At 37.5% G+C, this 20,823-nt stretch overlaps 1 protein-coding gene across 1 annotated transcript in view; it reads right to left on the bottom strand.

Moving 5' to 3' along the window:
- The window catches only part of Palmd (palmdelphin), a 46,158-nt gene extending 26,699 nt beyond the window's left edge, over positions 1–19,459 (bottom strand). The window contains exons 1-2 of the mRNA XM_027935224.3: positions 18,611–19,459; positions 4,192–4,272 (exon numbers count right to left, since the gene is read on the bottom strand). Coding sequence (XP_027791025.3) covers positions 4,192–4,272; positions 18,611–18,655 — 126 coding nt within the window. The 5' untranslated portion in view covers positions 18,656–19,459. The remainder of the gene's footprint in view (positions 1–4,191; positions 4,273–18,610) is intronic.
- Positions 19,460–20,823: the final 1,364 nt, after the last annotated feature.

The raw sequence follows: 20,823 nt of genomic DNA, 5'->3' as shown, positions 1-20,823 counted from the left end.
AGTGTTAACTTGACCTCTGGTTAGTTGTTTGCAAAAATGTTTCTCATAGACCTAGTAAATGTTACTAATAGAGGTCAAGATTTGGCTCCTGAGGTTAAAGATGTCAAGAAAATCTAAATATATCAGCATTTTAAGAATTCATTTTGATTTTAACTTATTTTTGTTGATGGCATTTGAAGATAGCTAATGTATAATAAAGAAGACAGATAATGCCTATCAAAGTAAGTTACAGGGCTTAAGAACTATCCATGAGGATAGTTCAGTCAGTTGCATGCTTAGATCTATAACAAGCACTAGGATGGCACGGTTTATGATGTTGAATTGCAGACAGAGGTGAATGAACTGGTAACATGATTAGCTGAACTTTGGGCTACATTCTTGATTCTTAGTCTGGTTAAGAACAAGAAAAATTTTAATCGAAGATTTACAAAACTTTGTCTATACTTCACAAACTGTCATTTATCCCTGCTTTAATTTAAATATCAAATATACAATTTGAATGTGCACTCAAAATGACCTGGTAAATCACATATTGGAGTGCACAAAACAGTTATTTTACTTTTATGCCATAGTTTAGACTTTAATCTTTGTATGTGAAGCTAATGAATACAAGAAAATCTATTTCACTATAATAAAACGGAGAATTAAAAACCATATGAACTGAATGAAAGTATAAGTTACCTGCAGGTGATAGAAAAATCTTTGGCAGTTTTTAAGGAAAAGGTTTTCCTGAAGCAATTCTACCCAGCAATTTCAGTAAGCTTTTGGGATAAATTGATTTTTTCATACTGTGAATGAATGGATTTACAGGAAAGGACAATTCTCTGGACAGTATATTTTGTGTTTCTTGGTGGTGTGAGATTGTGATGCTATTACTAGGCAAAAAGATCCCTAGTGTGCAAATCCCAGAGTTGTTTGAATATTGGAATGAGAACGTCCCTGGAAGTTCCCTGTGTAGTGGTCCTGGGTATGATCATCAGGATCAGAAGCCAGATCATAGTGAGTTACTGCAACTATTTTGAAATGGTTGTATGCTGATGCAGGAGGAACACTTTGCAAGTGCTTATGCTTATGTTGTTAACTGTGCCACTAAAGTGTAATAAAAAGTTTGCATCGGGAAGTGGTAAGGACAGTCACAGCAACGAGAACAAATGGATAGAGAAGAAAACCAGAAACTGGTGTTAACTATAGAGGCCACTAGAACTTTCTCGACTTGGTGAACATATTGTAGAATTAATTTTTAAAATACTTTTGCACATTTTTGAATGCTGATTTGGATTTATGCCTGGTTGCTGTTTGGCATAGCAAACTATTTCTGCAAACTTGGAAAAATATCCTCTATTCAAATAGCCACTCTTTCCTCTGTGTTTTTATGACTTCTACAGTGTGCTCATCATAGGATGTCATATGAGTTTCTGTGTCAGTTATCATTTTTAGGGCACAGGTCAAATTTTATTTATTTTAAATTCTTAGTGTCCAATTTAGTACCTTGCACATAATGAGTGTTTAATAAATGTTCATGTACTTCAAGGCCCTCTGTACAACCGTATATATTCTACTTACTGGTTAAGACCCAGCTTAAATTTCACATCATTTAAAAAAAGTTTTTTTTTTTTTTTTTTTTTTTTAGTTATACATGGACTTAATATCTTTATTTTGTTTTTTTATTTTTTGATGTGGTACTGAGGATTGAACCCAGTGCCTCACACATGCAAGACAAGTGCTCTGCCACTGAGCCACAACCCCAGCCCCAAATTTCACATCTTTCACAAAACTTTGACCACCTCAGATTAAGAAATTTATTTTTATACTTCAATTTAAATTAAGCATCATCATTTAACTTATTTTGCTTATTTAATCTTGAATTTTCCAAATTAGGAAAATATATCATTTCCTCCTCCCCCTCACCTCCATTCCTTTGGGTCAAGCACAGCTTTGGAAGTTGGATATCAACTTTGTGTGAAAAAAATGGAAACCTCTTGCTCCTGGCACAAGCAGACATGGGCCAGAGTAAACAGTTGGCAAGGAAGTGTGGGCAGGATTTCAGCACCTCCATTTGTACTTTTGCAGTACACAATCTGCACAACTGTGTTTGGCTGTCCAAAGCATGATAAATGTTTTGACTGGATTAGGTTAGGAGAGGTCTTCTGGTTCCAGAAGGAAACCGATAAGGAAGATCATATATTACTTTCTGGTCTGTTTTTGACAAGTACTAAAATGAAGTGCCACCTCAAAAATGGACCTATCAGTAAGTCAGGCTTTTCCTATGTGAAACTTACTTCCAAAATGAACTGAGGCCATATTTAAACCTTTATTTTACTGTGAGCTCTGCTTTTATTTGCTACCCATTCTGCAAGAATCGCAATTGCCATATGCTGGAGAGCTATCAGTTTACTCAGACACAGGAAGCTGTTCTCTGCCAGAACCAAATTGTATAAAAATGTGTGTGTGTGTGTGTGTGTGTGAGAGAGAGAGAGAGAGAGAGAGAGAGAGAACGAGCGCACACAAATTCTCAAATTGTTTGGGTTTAGAAATGATCTATTTCAAATATTGTTCTAGATTTGACATATTTCATTTGAATTACATTAAGATAACTTGGTATAATCTGTTTTCATTTCATCAATTTTCTAGGAATATACATTACATTTCTTTTGTGTTTACTACTCATGTATATCTATGTGTGTGTATATATATATATATATATATATATATATATATGTGTGTGTTTATATATATATGCGTGTGTGTGTTTATATATATATAGTGTGTGTGTGTGTGTGTGTGTGTTACCAGGGATTGAACTCAGGGGCACTCGAACAGTGAGTCACATCCCCAGCCCTATTTTGTATTTTATTTAGAGACAGGGCCTCACTGAGTTGCTTAGCATGTTGCAGTTGCTGAGGCTGGCTTTGAACTCATGATCCTCCTGCCTCAGCCTCCTGAGCTGCAGGGATTACAGGTGTGTGCCACCACACCTGGCTCATGTATATTCTTTGTGACATATTGAAAGGACAGCAGTAGGTTAACTATGATTTGCAATTATCCATCAAACAATAGCAATGTCAGCTGGTATAGGAGCAAAAAAGCCAACTGAATCTGAAGAACTGAGGTTAATCAGAGTTTTAGTTTCTTTTCAGAGGTGGTTACTTATTCCATTGGAAAAAAATGGATTTAGGCCAGACTTGGTGGAACGTGCCTGTATTTTCAGCACCTCTAGAGGCTGAGGCAGGAGGATGGTAAGTTTGAGGACCAGCCTCAGCAACAATGAGACCCTGTCTCAAAATAAAAAATTAAAAGGATGGGGTCATGTAGCTCAGTGGTAAAGTTCCTTGGGTCAATCCCCAGTACCAAAAAAAAAAAAAAAAATAGGACTTAGCTGAATTTGGCAATTTTAACTTCATTTTTGAGACCCCCATGAGCATGTAGCATTGTTTCATTGAGGGGATTCATTAAATTTATTGGTAGCAGGCCTGCCAGATAAGTAGTTTCCTGCTTGGGCCTGTTCACAAGGAGCTCCTGTTTGTCATTTGCTTACATCCTGTGACTAAGCTACGTAATAAAATATTGAAACTCAATGTGCTTTAATTACAAAATGACCACACCCAGTGAAAGATGTAAAGTCTGATTTTTGAAAGATGTAAAGTCTGATTTTTAAAAATGGAGACTTATTTATGGTTATGATCTCATGTTCTATCAAAACAAAATAAAACAGAAACCCAACCAGAGCCATTCTCAAACAACATTGGATTCATCACATTGAGCTTTTAAACATAAGCATCCTTGACCAGGCTGGACACTGTCTGTTCTGCATCCCCTGGGGAATGGCTGGCCTTTCACTGATTTCAAAGGGAACTTCCTAGCTGGATCCCCTCCCCAGGGATGTTAAAAAAGACTGTATCAGGGCCAAATTCTCAAGGCTGAATTCTCAAGGCTACTGAGGAAAATTAGGAAATTCAGTGCTAAAGGACAGAAGTAATCAAACCATGTTTTCAGCTTCCCATGAGTTTGACAGAAGGTATTCATCTCATATGCAAATATTGCTAGCTTGTTGGCTTCTTCTAGGGCTATTAGAATGTTGAGAGCTATGCTGGGAATTTTCTGTCTCTGAAAGCATCATTTCTATTGAAATTTGAATGCCATTAGGTTATTTGAATACAAAATCATTGAAATACAATTAAAGTCATATGTTACCTTCAAATGCTGGTGTTTTAGTTTTTCTTCCTCTATTTTCAGACGCTTCTGAGAGATTTCTTCCTGTATTTTTCTCTTATCCTGAAATTTAAAAAGTTCCAGCATAATTAATTAAAAAAAATTTGCTTACACATGTTTTCTTGAGCTTGTCATTATTTGAATAATGAATGACTGGTCAGCCACATGGCCTTGGCATTGGTCTGAAGCTGCTTTCGAAACCTATAGTTCAAAGCAAAGGAGCCAAGGAGAGAAAAGGGAAAGAGAGACAGGGCAGGGGTTGGAGGAAGCAGAGCATTCTGTTTATGGAAAATTACATGTAAAGGTGTTTTAGCAAGAGAACTTAAAAAAATCCTAATGCCTTTCCTTTCTACTATTCTCTTCTTTCCTTTCCTTCAATCCAGTGAGACTGACCTGCTGAATGATACAATGGAAGAATCCAGTTTTTAGAGGGAGTTTTGAAACAGGCCTGAGGAGGCACTATAGAAGGGAGGCCTCTGGCTCAAGGGTAAAGAGGCTGCTGGGTGAAAGGCCAGCACCTGTTCTAGCCCAGGATTGCCTCTGGGTAGTTAGAAAGCCAGGCAGCCAGAAGGTGGGACTGCTTCCTCCTTGGAAAGAGATAACAGAGAGACAGAGTTCAGATACCGCTCCATAACAGTAGCTGAGGTAAACAAGCAGACAAACAAAAAACATGGAGAGACACACTATCATTCACCAAGTTTAAATGATAGTATCTTGAAAGAATCAACAACAAAACCCAACAGAAAGCAAAATCATTAACACGCACAGGTTGTACTTTCTAGAAAATATAGCATATATACCAAGTGGAGAGTCTGGGTTTGATATCTGGCTCCTCGACTTAAGGGTCTGTCTTTAGACAAAATCCTTAACTTCTCTGCATTTCAATTACCTCACCTATGAAATGGGGAAAATGAGTACAGACCTCAGATGATATGAACACTAAATGAGCAAATATATGTGAAGGTTCCTGTAACGTAACCTGTTATTCACTCACAAAACAACACATTAATTATGACCATGCCTCTACTGGCCTGAAATATTTAAAGAGTCCATATCTGAAATAAAGGCACCTGAATAGCCATGTAAAGAAGTCCTTATTTCCTCGCTTTTGATTAGAGGTGACATTGTCCTCCATTTTGTTCATAAGAGTTGGTTTTAAATTTGCTTTCAAGATGGAAAATTCCCAAAGGATAAAATTTTGTTGCCAATGAAGATATCTAAAAGAATTTGAAGCAGATTCAGAAGGTAATTTAGAAGGAAGAGTTCCAAAAATATTTGGCAGCATTATTGAAATAAGTGCATGGCTTCCTGATGTGATTCCTTTGAAGATTAAAACTCCTTTTTGATGTGTAAGTGCAGGTACATTTGTTGAAGAAAAACAACACATTGTTCTCCAACTTTACTCCTGTTTCTCTTTGTGTATAGGAGAGACATCTGACTTCATCAGCACTACTTCTTAAATTTTAGAAACAGTTCTTTTGGGAAAAATTAGGCAAAAAACATGGACCTTTAGAATTGCTGCTGTCTTTTGGATGAAATTTAGTCATTTGTCACAAAGACTCTTGAAAACCTCTGTGAGCCAATTCTCCATAAGAGATTTATTGAGCAAATATTAGTAGCATTTTGGTAAGTGTTTCACAGGTGCTATTTTATTTAATTCTTATAATAACAAAGAGATAATGTAATGATTTTCATTTTATATGATGGGAAATGGAAGTTTAGGGCACACTAACTCATCTAAGTTTGCATAAATAAGACATGGCAGAGCCATGTTCCAATCCCAGGCAATTTAGCCAAGTCCCTGCACCACTTCCTCAAGCAGGAAGTTAGTTAAGCTAGTCACAACCTCCTTTATCGTCATCTGCATTACCAAGCCCCAAGGCCTGAAGGCAGCTTCAGGACAGGGAGCAACAGTGGGACCTCTTATTAGAAGGGAGAGCATTTTCAGCTCTCTACACATGATGCTGTATCTATCTGGCTTCACAAATAGCCCAGAAAAAAGAGTACAGTATGGTTGGGGAGAGTGACTATGAAACTCAGCAATACTTTCCTACCCTGTTGGTTGCCTGTTTGGGCTGGTTTCATCCTAGGGCTAGTAATCAGGTAATGAAAGCTGTGGTTAAAAGCAGAGCCTTCGGGTTGTTTTGGCAACACAAGGCTTATGCAAGGGTTGCTAAGGAATACCAGTGTTTTGTCACTTAGAGGTAACATGATGCCTCTTTTCTATTGGTCTAGGTAAGTGGGAAGATAATTTCATAATGTTATAGACATAATCCTATTTTAAGATAGGAATACTTTTCCCTCATAAGATATCCATCAGCAATAAGTTATTATCCTTTGCCAAATTTGATAGGCATCTATAAGTATTATTGAAAAATATTATCACAATAATTTATTTTCAATACGGCAGTACAAACTAAGTTTTATATCTAGCTCTATTGCCAGCGTACCAGAAGTTATCAAAATCAGCTAATTCCTTCTCAAATGATCATGAAACACAGGTGAAATGCCATCTGCTTCCCCAAATTTCCCCAGAATGTAGAGCACCTCTGTAGATAGCTGTTGTGACCTAGCACATCAGATATTTATTAATGTAACAATTTTGAATAATTTATATTGTTGTTTACTTCTTCAGTGATCAATTACCATAAAACAATCAATTACTTAAACATTTACTTGTCTGTCACTCTATTTTAGCAGTTGATAACCACAAATTCCAATTCTGTGAAAAGCTTCCTCTTATTTGGAAAATTAATTTATGCATCTTGTACAACTATAAAGTTATTGCCATCATCTAGAATCCAAAGATATTACCTTGATCACAATACTTAGAAATTATTAATAACTTAGGAAGTATTATTGATTTTAGTATTGAACATGCCTGATTCAGTCAAGAGGGCAGGATTTATTCCGTGTTACTTTGTTATTAATTTATCCAATAATTAGGTACAACTCTATATTTATGGCAACATTAAGAGTTTTACAGTGCTTAGCCCAGTAAGATGGCACATGCCTGTAATCCCAGCAGTTCAGGAGGTCGAGGCCGGAGGATCACGAGTTCAAAGCCAACCTCAGCAAAAGCAAGGTACTAAACAACTCAGTGAGACCCTGGTTTTAAATAAAATATAACATAGGGCTGGGGATGTGGCTCAGGGATCGAGTGCCCCAGAGTTCAATCTTGGTACCAAAAAAAAAAAAAAAAAAAGACTTCTACAGTGTTTAAAAATTATTCAGAAAGAGAAGCTTCCCTCAAAGAGATCTGGTCTCAAGAAGAAAGAAAATTACTTGTGCAATTGACTGTGGTCAGAGAAATATAGTGATAGCTGTCATTCATTGTTAAGGTACAAGAAAGGTGCTATGAGGGTTGAGGGGAGACAGGGAGAAGTTGCTTCCAGCTGATGTGGTTAGGAGAAGCTTTGGAATGGCATATGAGTGGGCATCCTGGGTAGTTGCTAAGGCTGGGAGTGGGGAGAAAGGGCATTCAGGTCAAGGGCCTGGAACTAGAACATTGGGATACTATTTGGAACAGCAAGTCTGGAATCTAAATTGCCATACAGGGAATAGCAGGAAATAACTAAGAATAACAGGATGGGGATAGATTCTTAATAGAGAGTACTGAATAGCATGACAGGGGTTTGGAACTTATTTATGTATTAGATAGGGAGGAGCAATGAGCCATTTTCAGGGATAAAAGAATAATAGGCTTATCACCATGTTTTAAGATGTGAAATACAGCCTCACTGCCTAGTAGGTATTAAAGAGTGAGAACCTGAAGGGGTGATCAGTTAGACTACTTGACAAAGCAGAATTCATGAGTACTTGGAAAGAAGATGCAGAGGACATGAATGTCCAAGAGTGCAAGGCATTAAAATTGTCAGGACTTGGCCACTGAGGACATGTGGATAAGCGAGAGGGAAAGTCCAAAGGGAACACAGGGCTTCCATGTTGATGTAACTGACAGGAAGACAGAATCTCTTGATAGATATAGGAATTTGAGAGGAGGAGGAACCAGTTGAGGATGTATGATGATGGATCCAAAATAAGTTTGAGGTGTCTCTGGGACAAAATGGTGGAGCTTTCTGGTTGGATGGAGATGTTGGATGGAGAGAGATGAAGAGTCAGAGCTAGAGCTAAAGGGGGGTAGGTGTTGAAAGGAATAGATGAGACCATGATAAGAGACACTTTTATGAAAAGAAAAGGAGGGGCTAATGTCAGATATCCTATGACACAGTCACGTTTAAGGAGTAAGGGAGGAAGGAGGCCCACATGGAAGCTTATTTCAGGGTCAGATATTATTTATAATAGGCCACAAGACTGAAATGAACAATGGAAAGGCACGTGCTTTCCTCACAGGGATTTAGACACAGTCGTGGTGCTCTGGTATTACAAATTGTCAAGAGTTTCAGTTTTCACATGTCCACATACTTCATTTTACACCTAAGAGTTTAAGGCACTGAGAGATGAAGTGATTTGCTTAGTAGGGTGTTTAGTAGCAGAGCCTTAATTTCCAGTCTCAGGTCTCTTTTTGGTTCTCCTGTTTCCACAAAGGAAAGGCAAAGCCGGTTGTGGGCATTTAGAAAAAAGTAAAGAAAAACAGAAGCCTGCTACTGTTACACTAGATATCACCCAACCAGAAAGCGGGTACAGGCACGCTTTCCTAGATGGATTAAAAAAATTTTTAAAAGCCAGTTAGAGCAATCATGAAAGAATTCAACCAGCCAAAATTCTTTTAAAAAATTCTTGAAGAAGAAACAAATATTTCTAGAGGGAAGATAAATTATGAGTCATGGGCCATTTACAAATGAAACCACAGATACACAATTAAAAATGAGCTGGGTACGGTGGTACATGCCTGTAATCCCAACAGGCTGAAGCTGTAATCTCAGGAGGTTGAGGCTGGAGGATCATGAGTTCAAAGCCAGCCTCAGCAATTTAGCGGGGCACTTAGCAACTCAGTGAGACCGTGTCTCTAAACAAAATGTAAAAATGGGCTGGGGATGTGGCTCAGTGGTTGAGCAGCCCTGGGTTCAATCCTCGTACAAAAACAAAACAAAACAAAACAAAAACTCAGATTAAAAAAAAGGAAGGTACCATTAAAAAAACCAAGCCACATAGTTTAAATCTAACTGGGACCTTCTCAATGAGCTCATGTAACTTAGACTTAAGATAAGAGGGTTGCACCTATTCTTAATGCTGTAAATAAAGTAAATATCCAGAGTGAAGAGAAGATGGTACATGAAAAGCACTAATGTCACAAAAGCATGGTGGTGGTGGTGGGGGTGGGGTGGGGGTGAGGGTGGGGGGGTGAGGGTGGTGGTGTGTATGTGTGAGAGAGATGCTTATAGCAGAATGTTTAAAGCAGTAAAACTATTGCTGAGATGAATAGTGCAATGCAATACTAAAATAACAGAAGCAAAATAGAACTATTCCACTTCTATTTTGTTCCTACAGTTTTGATTAAGGAGAGTAATCTTGATCCTGGGAAGGATGGAACCAACACACTTAAAGGGAAATTAACACCCAAGAGGAAGTAAACTCTCTGAGACAGAGCTGCTCTTCGGTCTCCGATGAGCTTTGTTCCAGGGAGAAGAAAAATTTATAGACATGGCAGAAGAATATTGTTGTGTAATTTCTTTGGAATCTCGGATAGAGCAAAAAGATAGAAGATTGAAAGGGACAAATGCCCCAATTTCTGGAAGAGGGTAAAAATGAATTACAAAAGACTGGTGGGATTTGTGGGTTAATCCCTGGCAAAGTTATAGAATGAATTGTATTTATAATGTTGTATTTAGAGAGGCATGTCTAGGAGGTAGGGTTTGATTATTAAAAACAAAGATTTAGGGCTAGGATGTAGTTAAGTGGTAAAGTACTTGCCTACCATGCTTAAGAACCTTAGTTGAATCCTTAGCACCACCAAAACAATAACAGAAAGTAAAAAACAAAGACTTGAAATTTTGTTCTTGAATCTTAATTATTTCAAGATTTGCAGATGATGAAGATTTTGATGTTTGTAATAATGGCTAATATTGATTGAGTACTTCTTCTTTAGCACCAGGGATTGAACCCAGTGGTGCTTAACCACTGAGCCACATCCCCAGCCCTTTTTTATTTTTTATTTTGTGACAGGATTTCACTAAGTTACCTAGGGCCTCACTAAGTTTCTGAGGCTGGCCTTGAACTTGTGATGCTACTGCTTCAGCCTTCTGAGCCACTGGGATTGCAGGTGTGTGCCATTGTGCCCAGCCTTAATCGAGAGCTTTTAATGTTTTAGGAACCACTTCAAATGCATAAATGTATCAATTTATTTAATTGTCCCTAAATATCAGTGAGGTAAATCTAGGTCACAGGAAAGCAGTGTGCCTTGGTTCTGCATGGCTTTTGAAAAAGTTTTTATGCCATACAAATTTGTGAAAATGTGAGCAGAAAAGAATATTTATTTGAAGGTGAGTGTTTTTAATGCTTTTTTATACCAGTGGCCTGTAGGAAGATAGAGTTGGGCAAGTATTCTTTTATTGTTCTTATAAGAAACTCTTGATTAACAATAATAATTTATTTTTCCAAATGAACATTGGATTTATTTTATTTGATTCTAATAGAAACCAAACTGAAAATCCAACCAATTCCTTATCTCTCCTCACTCTCCACCAAATTTAAAACAACAACAACAAAAGAAATTCCAGCTAACCAACCAAATAAACCAAGAAAACTACACACCTTGATAGAATTATTATGAACATCTTAGGATGTCCATGTCTGTGTACATCTTTTATTTGTCTTTGGCATAAGTTCCTTGTAATGAAATTCTGCATCAAAGTATAAAAAAGTTTTTTTGATTTCTTATATCATTTGCCAAATTGTCCTGTTTTTAGGGATTTTGGCTTTAACCAGAAGTGAATAAGAATGCTTTTTTAGAAATTTTGATTAAAATTTCATTAAACTTAGAATAAATTTGGAAGTCTATGACAACTTTTCTGAATTCAAACTACCTGTCCAGGAACAGTTGCCTTTCTGGTCACATATATTATTCTGCTTAGCAAAGTTTGATTATAAATATCCTCAGAAGATGTAAAAGTATAAAAATATCTTCAAGTAAACCTGGCATATTTCCTTACTAGTATTATTTTTAAGTTTTAACATTTAAAAAAAATTATAGCTACTGAAAATGGGATATTTTCACATTATATTTCTGAGTAATTATTGCTTTTAAGAAAACTATTGATTTTTGTATATTCATTGTGCATATGACAGCTGAACTTAATTGATTCTTATTCTTAACTTCAGAGACCCTGAAGCTGAGGACTAGAGTGTTTAATTTTCTTAAGTCATACATTTGACCCAGTGGTGGAACTTGAGTTAAGCCTAATTTTCTGTAGCTTCACCGGTGATAATTTTTATGCACCTTATTGCTTACCAAATATATCAACAGAAATACAATTTCCAAAATAAGGGACTCTGTCCTGGTAAGGGTCCTGTTCAACTCTCAGCACCAACTTTTAACAGTGATACTGACATTTTAGAGAGTGTTTAGAATGTGCCTATGATCAAATGATCAGAATCCAGAAAATGAAGTTATATAAGCACCAGTAGTTGGAGCCATGATAGTTGGGTGAAAGGTGAAGGAAACCAGATTCTAGCACATCCTGTCAGAAATCTTAACCCAGAATGCTGTTCTCAAATGGAATAGGGTGTGGATCTCCCTGGTATTGGAAGCATTCCAGGAGAAGCTGAGTGCATAGGTCCTAAGCATGGAGTGAAGAACATAGGAATATAAACAGAGACTTTCTGTTTTCTCTTGGTCATATGGTATTTTGTGAATCTAACTTTAAAATACCCTATTTCTTAAGTAGCCATGGAAATTGGGCATGGTGGTTATCACAATAAGTCAAAAAACAAAAACTTTCTAAATCTCATTTCATTCTGTACTTTTAGTCTTCTTTCCCGACCTTACAATAAATTCTAAGAGAGCTCCAAATGAAGTCCAGTTTGTGTTCTACTCTTTTATTATCTTTTCTCATTTATTTTAATGAATAGTGACAAAATAGAACAAGGATAAAAAACAAACACAAAACAAACCCTTCAGTTATTAAGGGGTGACAGTAAGCTTGACCTGATTTTTAGTGTAAAAGCGATCTGTTAGCAGGTCAATCATTAGTGTTTCCCCTTCTCAGCTTGACTGTAATTGTTCATTACTTCATTTGCCCATCCACATGATGATATTGGTGCCCCAGCTCAGCTAGTGCTGAGCTCATGGTTGGAGAACTGTGAGAGATGCTAAGAGGTCTTGGTATTAAGAAGTCCTGGCTGGAGGCTAGAGACTGTGCAATGGAGACAGATAGGGAGGATGTGACTAGGTCTTTCAATATTGCAAGATTTGAAAAATGACTTGGATTCCATCTCAGTCCTTTTAAGAAAAATAACAGACACTTCTGCAATGGCAACACATTCTCTTTTGCCCACTTCTACTCCTGGCAGGTTAAGGGAGGTGGGGGGGACTGCAGTGGAGGTCTGATTTGAGTTAGAAAATGTGATTAAGAGAAGCAGAACCTCTAAAGGTTCTTCTCCTTGCTCCACTTCAAACTCTATCCATAAAAGTAAGCCACAGAAATCAAAGGAAATTCTGAGTCGGGTGAGGGTTGCAGTTTTGATGTTTATAAGAGTTTATTGGGATGTTGTGGTCAGAAAATCTGACAAACGGAAGATGTTCTACCATTTAACTAATCATCCTTGGTCTTAGATTTTCCACATGTCCAATGGAGATGGCAACATTTGTTGTTGAAAATAGTCATAATAATCATAGGACTCTTTGGACACATGAGATAATAATTGTGAACATTTTTTTAAAGCCTAAATGCTGTGGAAGAATAGGTGTTGTTATTGTTGTCAATAATCTTAGAATTAGTAATCTTAGTAATCTTAGAATTCTTCTGCTTAAGAGATGCACTTTATATTCTAGGTTTGTTAGCACAGATCCATTAAGGAACAGCTGTCACAGCTCCTCTTACTGCACCGAATCACCCTGTCGATGACTGATGCAATGATACACTGAAAACATGCTGCTTAGGACAGAAGCCAGTTTTTATTTCCATTCAGAGCTTCAGAGGATAACCCAGTTCCATGTCTTAAATGGCCTGACTGACTCCTCTTAGTCCTTAGGATTTTACGGAAAAGCTAAGGACAGCTCTCACTCTCCGTCGACTTGGTGTTTTAGGAAAATGTTCATCCCACGCTGTTCTGGGTGAGGGAACTTCTTAATGCAGTCAATTTTCACAGAGTCTCTCCATGAAATGACATCACTGCAGTTTAAGTGATTTTAAATATTTTTATTTTTAAAAAGGCTAGATGGTTTGAGACTGGAAATTGGGAATTAGGAAGTCCTGTTTTAGGTGCTCCATTTGCTTAGACTTCAGTTAAACATTTAGACTTTAATTTGTTTTAACACAGTTTTCTAAAGAAGCAGATTATTTTTTGACCATTCTGTAATGTTCAGAAAGTTCATGGTGATCTTTTTCAGTGGAGTATCTAGTGAAGTAATATTATCATTCTGTAGCACACTGGAAAAACCTTCCCATGTTATCAAAGCAGTTTCCTTAATGAGCTATCAAAATTATTATACCTGGTCATATGGTCTCTTTTATGGGTGGGCTATTATGTTTGGCAAAGAAATGTGGCACAGCACATTTATTTGAAGAAATCTTTCCCTCTCTGGAAGAAACATGTAATCTTGGTACAGCACTGTGGAAATTTTGCCTAGCGTTATTGTTTGAATATTCTGGCATAGGGCTTCTTTATTGAGGAGATTGCTACATCTTCATTTACCATCTTCCTGTGGATGTCTTTGAATGCTCATGACAAATTAGAAGTTGTTTTTGTATCTTTGTCTTAACTATGAGACATGGTATGTAACAATGGTTCATTATGCACACTCTTAACCACTGGTAGTGCTTTAAGAAGTTCTTAGAACTCTACATAATACAATGGTCCAAGCAAAAGTAGTGGTCCAGGCTAGCTTGTTCTTGTTTCACTCTTTTGTTTGTGCAGGTAGAATGAATAGGAAGAAATACATATGGCTGGCCTAGAATACAGAGGCAGGGTTGGCTTCTTGGGCAAGTGACCTGCAAAATCACATGGGGCACCATGCTCAGATGGGCCCAGCTCTTAGTTTTAGGCTTTGGTGTCACCATCCTGAAATTTTGCATATTTTTTGAACAAATGTTGCTGCATTTTCACTGTGTACAGGCCCTGAGAATTCTGTAGCAGGTTCTGTCTTTGGGTCATAAGATGTTTTATTGACTTTAAGAAGATCTCAAATATTGACCAAAAGAGAAGGAGATGAGGTGAAGGGAACCCATGTTAGAATAATTAGAACCCATCTGCGTTTATGTTATTATTATAATATGGGTCTTTGAAAGGGAAGATTTCTGTTTTATGTCAAAAACTTCCTGCCTCCTAAATTCCTGTATTTACAAGTAAAAAAAAAAAAAAAACATTCTTTGGGAGTGGAAAGAAATAGGGTGTGGATCCAGGGAAATGTGAGTTTTTTTGTTGCTGCAATTGTTGTTTGTTTGTTTTTCTCTTGAGCAGCTTTGGTTGGCAAATGTTGCTCTATTGCTCAAATTCCAGGTTCAGGACTTTCTGTTGCTCCTTTCCAAAGGAAGGCAGTTGTAGGCAGGTGTTTCTACTTGTGATTTCTACTGTTGTCTAACTTTTGTCAGAGTGCCCCCTCCCTTATAGCTATGTTCATTTGTTACCCCATCTGTGAAGCACACCCTGACCACTCCTCTTAAAATTGCCACCCACTCCCACCTTCACTTGGGAGGTTCCCAAGGCTCTCTATTTCTCTTCTTTCATATAAATGCATAAGGCTCCACACATAGGAAGTGCTTAACAATGATTAATTGAGCAAAGCCCCCCCCCCAATGTCCTACGTCACATTTCTTTGCCAAACATAATAACCCACCCATAAAAGAATGAGTTGATAAACACATCCCTAATGGTTAAAGGTAGGCCTTGATGAGACTACAAATGGCAGCTATCTTGTTACCTGCCTGCTCAGTTGATTCTGTTCTCTGCAAATTGATTCTAATTCTCAGAATTCATCTCAGCTCAACCCTGGAACAGAACTGTTTCTGCAAGTCTGTGATTTCTAGATAGTTTCAGAACCAGGAGTTTTCCAGTTTGAACATTTCCATATTAGGAACAGTCTTTTCCAATGTCCCCATAGGAGGAGAGATAAGACAAGGTGTTCCTTGTGGAGGAGGATGTCAAGAGCACATAGAGTGGTCATCCTAAAAAGATCTCTCTGAGGGGAATCTACCCAGGCCTTTTTTACTATTCTTCATGCTTACTTCTACAGAATTCTTTAGAGATTCTGTGGGGACACATTCAAGCCTTCATCCCACTTCTTTCAAAATGCTGAAGACATTGATATCATTAGTTCTAACGACCTTACAAGTGAATTTCAAATTATGACTTCAATAGCTCTCCCTTTATATCAGAATCAGCTATTTATTAAAATATGTACTAACTTGAATATAGCCTCAGGAGACTTTTTAGGCATGAAAAATAATATTTAATCAGTTTGAAGCAGTCCTTTTTAAAAAATATAGGTGCAAACTGAACTCTTTGGCAAAGGGGTATTTTGACCACAAATTTGCTAAGGGAAGAGTCGGTGCATGGATGAAGTAATGAAGAAAGAAGATCAAAGTAAGTAATTAAGTAGAGTGTATATTTGGTACTCCTACACTGAAGTACTTTCTTTTAAACAATTGTTTCTGTGTAGTTTTATAATTTTTGCCTTCACTGTCTTTAAATCTTCAAGAAGACTTCTGACTAGTCTAAAGTTCACTTTACAAATACAAGAAATGAATGGCATCACTACAGTAATTTAATTTTCAATTAGAGAGCCCAAGTGCCATATTCCATGTACTTAATTTATTTTTATTTTTAGAGGAAGCTCGTCACTTGTTTCTGTCAAATTATAGACCTATACGTTTATTTTTTCAGTTCTTTGAAAAGTGGAAATCATGACTTTTAAGGCACTTGAAACCAGGTGGAATAAATAGATGAGCAGAGATTATAATTCAAACAGATCTTAGAGTTTTAAAGTTTTTTTTTTTTTTTCTTCCAAGGTGCAGTCTGTGAGTTGGTGTGTCTTGGTACATTAGGCAATTGCCTTCTGATTTTTTTTCTTGAAGTACATGGAAGTTATTTCAGTGTAGGAAAATGGTTAAGATGAGAGGATTGCCTCTGAGTGTTAGTCTAGGTCAGAGACTGTGAAGATTATAAGTACTTCCAAAAATGAAATAATCCTTGCAAGCTTCCTGGATACCATATATTTTCATTTTCCCAGGAAGAAAGGGAATAGTGAGGTGGTTTCCTGGGTAAGGCCAGGGTGGAGAAAGCTGGCACTTTCAGGGCCCCAGGAGGGAGGAGGTTGGTGTGTTGTTTCCATGGACACACTACTGCTCCATTTCCCCTCTAGGTGATGACCAATGTGACTGGATTTAGCCTGGTGAGGTGTAGGCGAATGGGAATTTGTTCCCATAAAGTTTTTCCATTTTTCCCTACAACTTTTATACAAGTATATTACTTCTAAGCTACAAGTACTTTGTGACCTTTGAAATTTTGCTTAATTCTTTCTACTGGGTGTGTTTAGGTTAATGGAATAATCCAAAAATTAGTTCTTTTTTTTTTTTTAATCATCAAAAAAATCCATGTGTCTGTATATTTAGGAACTTACTACCCCCTGGACTGCTTTTAACTTATTAGGATCCTGCTTGCATTTGGACCCTCAGTGAAAATTCCTAGTCTTCCTGGATAACTGCATGCAGCCATATCTTTGGAACATGTGCTACTTCAGTATGAGTTTTAAGGTGCACTGGAGGTAGTACAGGCTTAACCTAGGGTATGCCCCAAATCAAAAAGGAAAATACAGAAGCATCTATTTTTACATTTCATTGAGGACATGATTTCATTTCATTAAGAGACAGAAGCATTCTAAAGAGCTTGTGATCATACATCTCACATAGTCCAGTAAAGCAACCTTTAGACGACAGCTGTAATGTAAAAGATCCATGCCAAAAACAACAGAGGGGAGTTCCTGTCCTTTCAAGCAGGACAGCTGAAATGGTGGTGGGGTTTTAACAGCAAAACAAAACAAACAACAACCCAAGCCAACGATTTCTGAAGAAAGGAAATATAATGATTAGAAGTTAGACATGTAAAAAAAGTATTATCTTATGGAAGAGTGCCAGCCTTATCAATGGACTCCTGGTTCCTTACCACTGGCTAAGAAAACATTTTAACGTATTGAATCCTTCCTAGGTGGAACTAAGACACTGTATCTATTTCATAAAAATCTTAAATTAGTTATGCTATGAGAATTTGAATTATTAGTTTTGCTATGAGAATTTGAAGAGACAAGAAAAACATCCTCCTTACCCACACTGATTAAGTATCAGTTTTTTAAAAAGTACTCATTTCTTCCTGACAGCTAATTTCAGTGGCAAAAAAATATGAGAAATTAGGTGTTGATTTTCAAGGTTTTTTCCCCCGTAAAAAAAAGTGTATTAAAAGTTGCAACTAATGATAAATGATTGTGTTATGAATTTCCAGGTTACTGCCAAGTGCAGTGTTTAAAAAGTTTTTTTTTAAATAGCTGAATCATTTAAGAAAAGTAATCCATTTGTTTCTTTGACTCTTTCCCAGAACAAGCATAAAAAATGCACTATTTTTCTTCCCGGCATTAACGAAATATTTTCCAAATCCATTGCATGCACCACATTCCTCTATCAGGATCTTATTCAGTTTATGACTGTACTGGAAACTGATCTCTGAGAATTAATCTGATACATGCTTTTACCTACTTTTCTCTTGTTCAATGCTTAGCTTAAATATACCAACTTTCATTTTAATTGTTAGGCTTTCTGGAACATACTATGACACTACAAATAAAAAGTTTCAGATCATTTGTTTTAATTCTTTTTCTCCTCCCCTTTTAAAAAATCCAAACTTTTTGCTGCATTCATTGCTTTAAAAAGTTTCCAAGCTGGGGACCTGCTTTTTGATCTAATGCCTGTCAATTAGAAATTAAAGGAGAAACAGTATTTTTAAGGTGTACACAGAAGCCGAATGATAGTTAACCAGACTGCCTTAAAAGCTTTTGATTGTTGTTTAAAACATAGAAACTGTCTGTGAAAATCAGGAACATTTGCCCTGAACTCAGGTTCTAAAGCCCAAGAGTTATAAAGGGTCACAAGGGTTAAGAGAAGCAGAGATGCATTCATGAAGGCTGAGGGATCTGTTTATCCACTGAGGGGGGCTCAGCAACAGGGACAGCTAGCAACCAGTGCTGTTCCTCTAAGCAACCACCTTAATGAGTTATAACCATATGCAGACTTACTGTGATGGCCTGGAGTCTTCCCTTCACAAGCTCAGCTTCTTCCATTCTACAAGTCAAGAGCAGGCAGACGCTGAAGGAAGACCAAAGCTACCATAAATCAAAGAGCCTCCTTGGGGAGAGGCACGGAGGTGATAGAAGAGAAGCAGGGAGAAATCCACTCTTTGCACCAGGGAGAAATGGAGAAATTCCTGACTTGTCAGGAGCGTCTCTGAGCAGATGCACAGATCAGGCCAGACAGACACATGTAATGAGGGTGTGCTGGGGAGGCAGACGCTGAGGCTGCTGGCACGAGTTGACTGACAAGTTTGAACGGCAGCAGCACAAGCCCTTTTCCTTCAGGAGCTGCCAGCTCTTTGTTGTAATGTGCACAGTTAGCAAGGCACATTTTCTTATTAACTGTTCCTTACCCAATTCATTATTTTCCAGGATTGGCACAGGGAACCAATGCACTGTTTAATCAGACTGTTCTTCAGCAACACACAGCTGTCCCCGTATGCGTAGGTCTGTGTGTGTTTGCAGGAAGTTAGTTCACCTGCACTCTCACTCCAGGATTACAAGGAGAGAGAGAGTCTCACCTCAGTTGGACAGAAGTGCCAAGTCACTTATTTGTCTTTCTCCCTCTGTTTGGCTTTGAGCAATAATAGAAACTTCTATAGTTACTTTAGAACTTCACATAGTGGTAAATTTACATCAGGCTGTCCTCCTCTCCCACCTCCCCATTTGTAGCAGTTTGTTGGAGACTTTGGAATCTTAGGTCATGAAGAAATCAAAGGTGTTAAGGTGATGATATTAAAAAGCTGGCCCTCCAGGAGTGCTCAGTGCACTTTAAACAGCAAGTGCCATGCTCTGCTGGTGCCTGACTTGGATTTCTATGGAATGCAGTTCTTTCTTGGACCTCATTCAGAAATGGCACTCTGGGCTTCCATGAAGGTGCCCATTTTGACCTCACCAGTTACGCAAGAGAGAGGAGTGAGCCTTTGAAAGTGTGATGAGATGTTCTGTAACTGCTGGCAGCCCGACCCTGCGTGGACGTTCCCTTGCCCTTTAGAAAAAAGGAGTGAAACCCAGTGAAGCTCTTAGGTTGAAGCAGAGACCAGGAAACTTTGCAATTGACTTTGTTTTCTTTTCTGGGATAGTTCTTTAATTAAATTTGGATGCAGTCAACCCTAATTACCATCTACCTCATTATTACATGTTTGGATACTATCAAACACCTTCATATTAACAGCTGAAGAGTTTAAAAAGACAAACCAAACTTTAAACATAAGGTTTAATTTCCTTTGTTTCTGTTATTAATAATAGTAATGGCTAATATTTACTGAGCACTCTCTATGGGCAAATGAGTTACATCCTATTTATTGGACAAGGTGCTGAATAATAAATGTGTTATCCCTATTTAAAAATGAGGCAACAGGTTCAGGGAGGTAATTTTCCACATAGCTAATAAGTAGCAAAGTCAGGATTGGAACTTCAATTGTCTGGTCTTACAACAGCCCTTCATCAAGGTCTATCCAAGGGCACAGGCAAGGTAAGTCACAGGCTGATGCCTAAGTTAGTCTTATGAAGAAGGGTTGAACCTGCTTTCCTCCTCCATCCAGCTCCCAGAAAAATTACAGCTGGTGTAAAACCCTCCAACAGAACCCTGTGGGATTCTCCTTTGCAGAAATTTAGGGGCCCTAATGAAATAAGATTTTCGTGTGTGTGTGTGTGTGTATGTACATATATACACACATATATATGTGTGTGTGTGCATATATATATATATATATATATATATATATATATATATATATATATTTTTTTTTTTTTTTTTTTTAGCTTCCCAATCCCAGAGTCCAATCCCAAGATGAAGCTCAGCAGTTTCAAGAGTCTGAAATTATACTTGGGTGTAGTTTATCTTTGTTTTTACATCCTCAAAAGAGACACTTGGGGGGAATAGAGAGTACAAGAATTGTTTAGGCATGGGCCAAGTTTGCTACTATTGGATGGATATTTAAGCTTAAAAAAAAATCAAACCCTCAAAGCTTTCAATTTTGTTTATCTGCAGATCTTGGCTGAAATTAAAGACAAGAGAGTAGCAGTGGTAAATATCAGTCAGAACTGCATATCTGCTCCCCAGAACAGATGGGCAGTCCTCCAATTATTAATCTGGATCCTTTTCTAAAATCAAATTTTCCCTCAAATCTCATTTTTACTATAGGAAGTAAAAAGTT

This window comes from Marmota flaviventris, chromosome 10 (assembly GCF_047511675.1).
Source record: "Marmota flaviventris isolate mMarFla1 chromosome 10, mMarFla1.hap1, whole genome shotgun sequence".
Classification (NCBI taxonomy): Eukaryota; Metazoa; Chordata; class Mammalia; order Rodentia; family Sciuridae; genus Marmota; species Marmota flaviventris.
This window is presented reverse-complemented; position numbering and strand designations above follow the sequence as displayed.